The sequence below is a fragment of the Hydractinia symbiolongicarpus genome, chromosome 15, assembly GCF_029227915.1.
Source record: "Hydractinia symbiolongicarpus strain clone_291-10 chromosome 15, HSymV2.1, whole genome shotgun sequence".
Classification (NCBI taxonomy): domain Eukaryota; kingdom Metazoa; phylum Cnidaria; class Hydrozoa; order Anthoathecata; family Hydractiniidae; genus Hydractinia; species Hydractinia symbiolongicarpus.
Genome location: NC_079889.1, coordinates 10,136,547 through 10,147,202, shown reverse-complemented (window position 1 = coordinate 10,147,202; position 10,656 = coordinate 10,136,547). Strand labels below are relative to the sequence as shown.

At 34.0% G+C, this 10,656-nt stretch overlaps 1 protein-coding gene across 1 annotated transcript; it reads left to right on the top strand.

Moving 5' to 3' along the window:
* The first annotated feature begins 1,197 nt into the window (after positions 1–1,197).
* On the top strand, positions 1,198–10,448 carry LOC130628604 (uncharacterized). Its single transcript, XM_057441582.1, has 6 exons — positions 1,198–1,352; positions 5,097–5,505; positions 5,664–5,814; positions 6,280–6,991; positions 7,783–8,059; positions 9,583–10,448. The coding sequence occupies exons 1-6, from the start codon at positions 1,338–1,340 to the stop codon at positions 10,347–10,349; spliced, it is 2,331 nt and encodes a 776-aa protein (XP_057297565.1). The 5' UTR covers positions 1,198–1,337; the 3' UTR covers positions 10,350–10,448.
* The last annotated feature ends 208 nt before the right edge of the window (positions 10,449–10,656 follow it).

Genomic DNA, 10,656 nt, shown 5'->3' with positions numbered 1-10,656 from the left:
GTAAGGTGTGAGATGATAAGACTGCATAGTCTTCTACTTATTTTGAAATGGTTGTATGTAAAATTTTTTTTTGGCGAAAAAAATAAATAAATACACAGTAGACAGTCGCAGGTGGAAAACAACGTCGACTAAAACAACTAAAAGTCTTTATCCATTATCGTAATGGACTTTTGCAATTATTAATTTGCCAATTACATTATACCTAAAACGGATTCCCTTAATTTTTCGTAGTATGATTAATAGTCGGCTTAGCGGATCGAATCTGCATTGCACGCATGGTGACCATCAATGTACGAAAGAATGTTAAAACACGTGCGTAACATGCACTTGTTATCAAAGACTCAATAATAGAGAGGGATCTCTACCTGTTTCACTGATCTATGGAGTTGCTATGAGCGCATTCACGGCAACGTTATGGTGTTTATTTATATATCCAATGGGTTAGCGATAACGGATTGCTTATTTATTTCGTTTTTTCGGCATTTTAGCAGCTTTCTCAAAAACTCCATTATTCTCTTAGGTGCTTCATATGCAATACTAGTCGTTTACTCGTGAAAAAATTTCACGGTTTCGCTTGCAGCAAATTTTTCACCTCGGCGGGAGACCTAAATTTTGGTCATTTTCGTTAATAGCAAATTTAATTTACAGATGTCCCCCTAACTCCATGAAAAGAATATGCCGCGATAAACATTCTAGGAAAATATTTTTTGACTGCAAATTTGCAAATCTTTTTGTGTGATGGCGGTTATCAACAGTCGCCCTCTTTTTTACATTTCAAAAGACAATTTAAATGAAGAACTTACATCTTCATAATTGATGTATGGACGAGACATAATAAAAATATGAGCGTAATCAATAAAGTCTAAACGTGTCCCGCTAAGTATTTCCAAATACACCGGCATATCCCGCTAAGTGCTCAGGTGCGAAAACAACAACAACAACAACAACAACAAGGAGAAAAGCTTTAGAATAAACTGATGTGTAAATGTATTATATGCCAACGCTGGAGTAAGCAACTTGGGTGGTGGAAGCTAAGTAAGCTTCTGCCCCATTTTAAGAAAAGCCATAAAAGCCCTGTGTACGAAGTTGTTTTAAAAACTGAATAAAACTTGAGCATAACAAAAATTTTGGATGGCGTAATTGCAGTAAACAATAAACAAAATCAAATGCATCATTGACTGCGCTGAACAGATGCCTAATATTACAGTCTCAGATTTTCCAGACATCACTTCAGTTCAGTTTTGTGCTTGGTGGGAAGGCATCGGGCTGAATTTTAGTGAAAATCTTTGAAAAAGCTTCCAGTTTCTGACCATTTTCAACATCAAAGGACACTTGACATGGCCAAACAGATGGTAAGCGTTTCTTTAACGTTGTCTTCTTCTTCAATATTTTATTTCTTTATTGTATACCTTTTTTAATATACATTAAAAAGGTAGCTGTCCTCATTTCCTTTTTGACAAGAACTCACATTTTTTATAAGATCAATGTTATAAGACAAAGCTAAAATTAAAAATAACATCTGAACAAAATAAAAACATTTTACTAACATTTCCTAAAAAAACATCAAGCTTAAAGAAATAAGCACAGAAAAAGGCACAAATATTCATAGATTCAATGATGGTGATTTTGTAAAATATGGATTTACTCAGATTCTTGATGTTAATGATGGTCAAGTGTAAGAACAAAATAAAAACTGACTGACTGAATATTTGAAAAACATTAGTTTAAGTCCGGCTGAAACCAATGTTGTGTCTCCTTCAAGTAAAAATAAAAAGTTGTTGCTTCGAAATATTTTATATCAAATATTTAAGCCTAAGTTTTAGGAAAATTATAATACTTCTAGAATTTTCTATTTTTTGCCTTGTGCTACTCGGATTCTCTTCATATCTCAGGCCTGTTAACATAAACTCACTATTTAGAGTTTTTTTCAGGATAAATTGTGAAGTGACCACGGTTAGGTTACTTTGTTGTGAGTAATTTTAATATTTGAAAAAACTTTCATGTTATAAAATTGTAAGCAAATGAACTTGTTTACAAAGGCAAGAGGAAAAAAGCATAGTGGTCCGCGACATTAAATGTCTGCAGGTGTATACAGATCGATCTGAAGTAGATTCGTTAACAAAATCACAGACTGGTTATACTTCATCATGTCTGAAAGATTTGAGAATAATTCTCTGCATTTTGCAGCATTTTAGAATGTCTAAAAAACACCAAGTAAGATCACCACATCCAAAGCAAGGCCGTTGCACAAAAATCATTTGATGTATAAATTAGTAGACTTAGTAATTTGCTTACGACTGCAAGCATGCAAAGGCGAGCAGTTGTCCATAAATGTTTACAGACCATTTAAAAGCTATGTGTAAACAATTTGGCTGTGTGTTATTACCTTGTCGCTTCAGCATGATTTGAAAATAAGTTATGTCTAGACGAACCAATTGATGCATAAAATCTTTGTTTCATAAATTTGTTTACCCAAGTAGACATGAAGAAACATGCTCAATTGGACCTTACGTTTTACCAATGTCTAGAAATGTTTACATACCATTTAAAACTTATATGTAAACAATTTCGCTGTGTGTTATTACTTCGTCCATTCAGCATGATTTGAAAATAAATTATGTCTGGATGAACCAATTGATGCATAAAATCTTGATTTCATAAATTTGTTTACCCAAGTAGACAAGAAGAAACATGCTCAATGGGACCTTACGTTTTACCAATGTCTACAAATGTTTACAGACCATTTAAAACTTATATGTAAACAATTTCGCTGTGTGTTATTACTTTGTCCATTCAGCATGATTTGAAAATAAATTATGTCTGGATGAACCAATTGATGCATAAAATCTTGATTTCATAAATTTGTTTACCCAAGTAGACAAGAAGAAACATGCTCAATGGGACCTTACGTTTTACCAATGTCTACAAATGTTTACAGACCATTTAAAACTTATATGTAAACAATTTCGCTGTGTGTTATAACTTTGTCCATTCAGCATGATTTGAAAACAAATTATGTCTGGATGAACCAATTGATGCATAAAATCTTGATTTCATAAATTTGTTTACCCAAGTAGACATGAAGAAACATTCGCAATGGTACCTTACGTTATACCAATGTCTACAAATGTTTACAGACCATTTAAAAGCTTATGTGTAAACAATTTCGCAGTGTGTTATTACCTTGTCCATTCAGCATGATTTAAAAATAAGTTAAAAAATAAGATGGACCAATTGATGCATAAAATATTAATTAATGTCTATATTATAATACCCGTATACGTCTGTCCGTCCGTCCGTCCGTCTGTCTGTCACGCAAAAATGGTAGCTTAGCTGCGCAGGTAGCGAGACGCACGCAATGCGGTATAAAAAGGACGAGCGAACCCGTGGATTTTTCCACGGACTAACGACTAGTATGTTATAATACCCGTATACGTCTGTCCTACCGTCTGTCTGTCACGCAAAATGGTAGCTTAGCTGCACAGGTAGCGAGACGAACGCAATGCGGTATAAAAGGGAAGGGCGAACCCGTGGATTTTTCCATGGGCTAACGACTAGCTTCGTAAATTTGTTTACCCAAGTAGAAAAGAAGAAAGCTTTGCAATGGTACCTTATGTTTTACCAATGTCTACAAATGTTTACAGACCATTTAAAAGCTTGTATGTAAACAATTTCGCTGTGTGTTATTACTTTGTCCATTCAACATGATTTGAAAATAAATTATGTCTGGATGAACCAATTGATGCATAAAATCTTGATTTCATAAATTTGTTTACCCAAGTAGAAAAGAAGAAAGCTTTGCAATGGTACCTTATGTTTTACCAATGTCTACAATTATTTACAGACCATTTAAAAGCTTGTATGTAAACAATTTCGCTGTGGTGTTATTACTTTGTCCATTCAGCATGATATAAAAATAAATTTTGTCTAGATAAACCAATTGATGCGTATGAGCGTAGACTTAGAAATTTGTTTACGATCCCAAGAAGAAAATCATGCGCAATGCTGCCTTTCATTATGTCTACAGATGTTTACAGACTATTCCAAAGATTTAAAGATCATCTGTACACAAACACTTTGTACTATCTGAATGATTAGCGAATATCTTTTCTTATTTCTTTTTTAAGAAGACTTGAATACTCATGCAATATTACAAAATTATTGAAACAAGAAATAATCTTGCTTGTGTAGTCTATTATCGTATATGATAAAAATATTTTACAAAGATCGAAGATTTAAGTGCTCATTTTGAGTGTTCTAATTTAAATTGAAACAGGAAATCGCAGTCAGTTTGAAATGAAACGAAAAAACATTTCAGTGTACGCGATCCAGTAAATATAAATTTTACTTATATTTTATAATAAAAATATAATAAGCTGCGTTTCCAGTTGTATCACTTGAATTTTCCTTAATTGTGTTTTAAAGAAAGGGATGAAATTGAAACCCCATTGATTATATAAGCAATTAGAACATGGTGTGACGAAGTAGGAAGAAGAGCTAATCAAGAATAAACACAACCTCTGAAATGATAAAAAGGACTTTTAGAAAAGCTCTGTGTACGAGGAGGTCGTCAAACTTTCTGCGTGCTTTAAAGTTTTATCGAACATTCTTTATCAAACCAGACAAAAGCTTCCTTTAAGAAATACATGGTTTTTGTATGAAAGCTGTGCGTGGAGTTTATTTAAAGTTAATAAGAAGAGAGAAAGTAAAACGGGATAAGAGTTTTGCTTTTTCTGACAGCCATGTAGCTAAAATTTTCTTGCAGCGTTTTCTTGTTTACACAATGTAACATAAAAAATACTTTACCACGCGTCCTTTTAAGTCATCCTAAAATCGAGGATTTTCAAAATACTTCTTCACTTCATGTCATCTTTGCATAAAAAATCTTAAAAACCGTAGATAGTACAACAAGAATAGCTTCTTCCTCCATCTTAATTAAGCGCCACGTTTCAATAAAAACAGCTAAAAGATAGTTCTCTTTCGGAACTTTAAGTTATCTTTGAAACTTACTCGTGACTTACTTGGTTGTCTAGGAATCTTTTCATTTGTTCAAAAAACCTTTATTAGTTCTCAAGATTTTGCATTTATTTTTACAGATTAAAAAGTTTATGATTCTTATCCTGTTGAATATCTTGCCCATAAGATGCCACCAACAGGAAGGAATGAAACACAGAAAATCCCATGCTCGTCTTTCAAACACTCATCCGAGGATACTTCCACGACAAGAAGCGGTTGATGATGTACTTAACGGTTTTAAAAACACCGTGAGTAGAACGGTGATAACTCCTCTAAGAACGATGAAACAAGCTGGCTTTCAAAATTCAGCACCCCCTTCCAATGCCCAGGATAAAATTAACACAAAAATAGGCCGGATAAAGACCAAAGTATCAAATTTTGAATCATCTAAAAAACATGCAGCAGCTGGTGCTCTTGCTAGTGTATTTAGTGGAGTCCCGAGCATCGTCAATGGATATAAAGATGGCGATTGGAAAACTGTCATGTCCGGTAAATTCTTATCATTGTTTATATAAAACCTATGGTTTAGATTGGCTATAGTTCCTAAAAAAATATAAAAAATTGTTATAGAACTCTTACAATAAGATTTCGAAAGGAAAGAAGGAAACGCAAAAATTCTTAATTAATTGGTAGATTTTACATTTTAGGTGTTCTTGGAGTTGCATCAGGTATAGCAAGCATGTTTGGACCTATTGGGTCTGTTGTAGGGACTGTCTTGTCGCTTCTTTCTTCGATCTTCTCGTGGTTTGGTGGAAGCTCAAGCACTCCAGTTGAAAGTCAAGAGGATATGATGAAAAGGTAAATATATTTCAATGATATTCTTTCCTTTTTTGCAACAGCCCGCGAAATATTTCTCTACATTAAATTCCCAAAATTAAGAACTGAGAAAAATAATTATAAGACAAAATAAAAAAATGTTTCGATGATTCTTGAAAATTATTTTTATTTCTTAACTGGAAATCTAGCTATCACAAATCACGTCGTTAGCATTTTAAAAATGAAGAAGGTGAAGGCCAATTCATACTATATATACTATTTTATTATGTTGTCTTGCTATGTTAAATGAATTTTATTTAACTAGATTATTTCAAAATAAAAATCGCTCTAGATATAGAATAATTGCGATTTAACCAGGATGATAGTTACCATTGTGAATAAACAATGGTTTATTCACGGAAAATGAAATTTTTTAATTCGTAAAATTAAGTCAGAGAAACTGCCACAAAAGTCACAGGTTGTCCACTTAACAATATATTCTCTTAGGGTTGTTGAAACAGCAATTGAAGAAAATGAAATCAGACTGTTAAAAGAAGAAATTGCGGGCGTGAGAAACGTGTACACTTCGCTTTCCAACTCCTTAAATAACTTTCGTGAGCAAAACGTGGAGCCAGAGAAAAAAAGAGATGCAACGGGAGATGAAAACGCAGAACCTCAAAGGATATCAGATTTGCAGGGAGTTCAGTTTTTCAACCAAGCCTTTCAAGAACTTGTGCCTTTTGGGAAGCTTAAGGAAGCAATTAGCAAATATTGCGCTGCTGGATATCTTCAAGAAGGTACAGATTCACACGAAAAGACAAAGAATGATAAGGAAGTGATTAGAAAGGCAAAGAATTGCGCAACATTTGTCAGACTGTATTGTGGGATTGCACTCCAACGCCAGTTCTTATTGATTGACATGGCAGCTGTAATCAATGATGCTGACAGTCCAACTTTAAGACAAACTGGAATTAACTTTGTCTACATGTTGACAAAAGAACAAGAAAAAGATCAGGAAGTTTTACGATTTCTTGTCGACCCTATCAACTTTCCAAATCGACGTTACGCAGTGGCATACTTTTTTGATGAGCCAAACAGCAACAACCTAGCCGAAATTTATATAAAGAAACTCGGTGATACTTTCCCTGGCTCCTATAAACCAGGTGTTATGGCATGCAAAAATTATAAGCTTCAGGGTAGATGCATAAGTTTGGAAAAGGTTAGTTGGAATTTACATAACATAATTAGACGCCAACCAATGGAAGAATTTACAGGCTTCCTCGTAATATAAAATCTGGACTTCGCTATTTTGTGTTTCCTGTGCATAAAATTAGGCTTAATTTAAGTGTTTCCTCTATGGAAAACTTGGGACATTGCTCCTGCAGGGAGTCTTATTTATGCTATCTATTTTTTACGAAGAAAAGAACAAAAAGATGATTAAGAAAACACCTGATGAATCATCAATGGATAATAGTGCAACTGTTTCGTGCATTTTTCCCTTTAAAAGTTTTAATTGCATTGGAAGCCTAACAGGACTAGCTAATTCTCACCGTCATAGGTGTGAATTGTCGTTGGTATAATTGATGAAACTTGTCAAAAAGCCAAAAAGGATATGATATGTACTATAAGTTGAGTTGCAATGACCAGCTATGGTGTCATTTGTAAAAATGTCCAGCATAATATTGTCATAAGCATTAAAAATAATAGAAAAGAAATAGGAAGAATGACCTGCAACGTAAACTTAAAAATGTCCAACATTGAGAAATAAGTAGGAAACTGTTGCAGACAGCACAAAAAATAAAGTAATATTGCAAATATATATATCATAAAGGAGAAAATAAATAAGAGCTGTCAAACAGGTAAAAATGGTTTCTATTGAAATAAAAATATAGTTAAATGCAAGTCATATTGTAATATACATCACATCCTATACATATCTACACAGAAATCGCGAAGAAACTGGATGGGAAGGCAATACAACTATTTTGAAGTTTACTTATTTTTTGCTAGGTTCCGTTTCTGGTCAAGGACGACTTCAGTAGTGTGTTTGTGCCATATGGAAAAAAGATTACTAAGGTCACAGTACAACGTAGCTCTTCCGATGAGGTAGAACTTAATCACAGATGTCTTGGTGCATCAGTTTGTAATAATGTACTGAAACTTAATAGTGCATATCCAGATCGTGTTAGTGCTTACCTGCATGTGGAGGAAACTGACGAAAGCGTGAGCGACGAGGTCAAATTCTGTAAAGCAGAAGAGGAAGACTCGTCAACAAAGATAAAATATCGTGAGTACCACTTCAGGCATTATTATTTGCTGCTGTGAGGGAAGGCGACATAAGTCTAGAATTCAATTCATTATTTTAACCCTCTATCCAGAAGGCATTTTTTTAAGAACTACAAATTTTTGTATACCTCATAATACCGAATAAGACTACTGCGTGTGTGAGAAAAAAAAGCAGAATAAAATTTATACAAGACAACATAAAATTATATTTTACAAAATATAAATTACATTTTTTATGTGAACAAGACAGTTTCCGTGTTTATATAACTAACAAAGATTTTATAGCACATTGATTTTTTATCTTACTAGTTCAAAACTAGTATGTAAGTTTTTCTGCACAATTTATCTACACTCCAACTAGCTAAAAACACTACAAAATTTACTTCTACCTAAACACCATCTATCGATAAACAAAGTTCACCAGAAAATATTATATTTCAAAGTCTTTTAAAGTAAACCATTCTTTTAAGCTAAAATCGTTGATTTAAAAAGAGCAGTTTATTTCACCTCACATCTGCTTTTAATTCGAAAATTCGTAATGCCAGGCACAACAACTTTTTTCATCCAACTTTACTAAGTGCCAAGCTTTCATAAAAAACTTTGTACGAACACCACACCGCTTCAAAGTTTCATATTCAGTTCAGTATGGAAATCTCTTCACAAGTCGTTCGCAATAAATTTATCAGGGGGTAGTTGCACAAATTTTGTCAAATTCTTATTCTTTTGCTGTTTTATGACCTTAATAAAAAATCAAAAAAAATAAATATGTTGTTTATTATTTTATTTTTTGTTGCAAACGGTTTTTAACGGTATTTCACAAGCCACTACCGAATATCCTCGCTTTCTTTTACTTTACTTGTATTAAAATTACGGGGGTAACATGCTTTTTACGGTCACATCTTACCATTATTTGTGTTTTCCATCCCTAATACAAAAAGTAAGTCGAAGTACAGCGAGATTAATTTAGGGAGTGTACGCTACAATTTTTACACTTAATTAAAGCAAATAACTAAATTTCGTGCCCCTAATAAAACAACATGCGATGTTTCTCGCAGAATAATCAAGCAGTTTCTTACGTATTACGCCATATCATTGATGAGTATGCTCTCAACTATATATTACATGCGTGTGTGTATTATGTGCGGAATTTCTATAAAAATTCAACCCAGAGCATAATAGGAAAGCCACCCTGGAAGACTTTTGTGCTTAAGCAAAATACTTTTTTGAAATTACAACAACAAGGCTTTTGACGAAAAATAAGTACGTCCACACGACTAGCTTGACATACCCCATGTCTGGCACTGGCGGTGTTATGGTTCTCATGATACATTATTAATGCATTCACAACATTCTCACGTGGCATTTGTTGCCTTTTGCAACCTAACCACGCGATTAACCAGTGTGCATCACCCGGTTAAATTAATACCTACATTAACTAACTAGTGCAAGAAACCTTTCTAGCTTTTTCAGTACGGTAATGTATGCCATATGAGATTTATTTTAACTTACTTCTTTTCTCTCTAGGTTTATGTCGCACTATTGGAAAGACCAGCAGCCATAGAACTCTTGATTTTGGAACAATCAGTTTTGTTGGCCATGTGGACTTGGTTACAATACCAGAGAATCTGTGCCTCCTTGTAGCTAGAGTCGGTCAACATGCCGGTCCTGATAAAATTTCAAACGTGTGTGCCAAAAATAGTTGGAAATACTTCCAAATAATGGAGAAGGATGAAGGCATGAAATTCGTCAAAGTTTGCAGTGAAGTTAACCTGGGAGGTGTCTGCTACCGCATGCTTGTACCAAAGTTGAAGAATGATAACTTTATAACGATTACAACAAGCTTAACAAGTTGTGAAATAAACGTAATAAAGTCAATGCAAATTCCAAAAGCAATCGAAGTCACCTTGTACACAGATAAAAACAAAATCAAAGATAGTGCTGGACCATTCGTTGGACCAGCCACCATATCAAAGGTGGCGCATGCGGATGGCAACACAAATACTGTAAAGATTGTTGATCGTATGCAGCCTTCAATTGAGATATGTGAGGAAGAGTTATTTTTAAAGAACTGTGTTCAGATGCCACTTGAGGATTATAATGGCGGTGACCTTTATGATCCCCAAACAACCCCAATGACCCATTTTAAGTCGGCCAAATTTCCTCCTGGTGTTAAGGTTCAACTTTATGAAGAGAAAGATAAAGGAGGGGCTGCATTTTATACGGCGGATAGCCAAGGATATTGGAGTTCCAGCGAAAAAGTAGCAAGATCGATGAAGGTTGAGACACACTGAACAAATTAAAAACATTTATTTTATTTTGAAACAAATGTAATTTAGTTGACAATGCAAGGATATGTCGAGAAAAAGAATAAAAATAAAGCTAGTAATAAAGTACTTCTTCTATGTGTTAAAATAATCTGATCTAACAAAAACAGATAGTACCAAGCAATATTGTAATGGTGGTTAAGAAGCAATATATGATCACTAGTTGTTATCCCGCTGAAAGTCTGAGGGTTCTATCATACATATTCTGATCTTCAAATCATCTGCCACTAAATATCCCAGGTATCGCCCTGTCGAGCATTCTTAATATAAAGTA

Coding starts and splice junctions, on each gene's coding strand:
- LOC130628604 (XM_057441582.1), top strand. Junction 5,506..5,663: donor TTGGAAAACTGTCATGTCCG/GTAAATTCTTAT, acceptor TTTACATTTTAG/GTGTTCTTGGAGTTGCATCA. Junction 8,060..9,582: donor GTCAACAAAGATAAAATATC/GTGAGTACCACT, acceptor TTTTCTCTCTAG/GTTTATGTCGCACTATTGGA.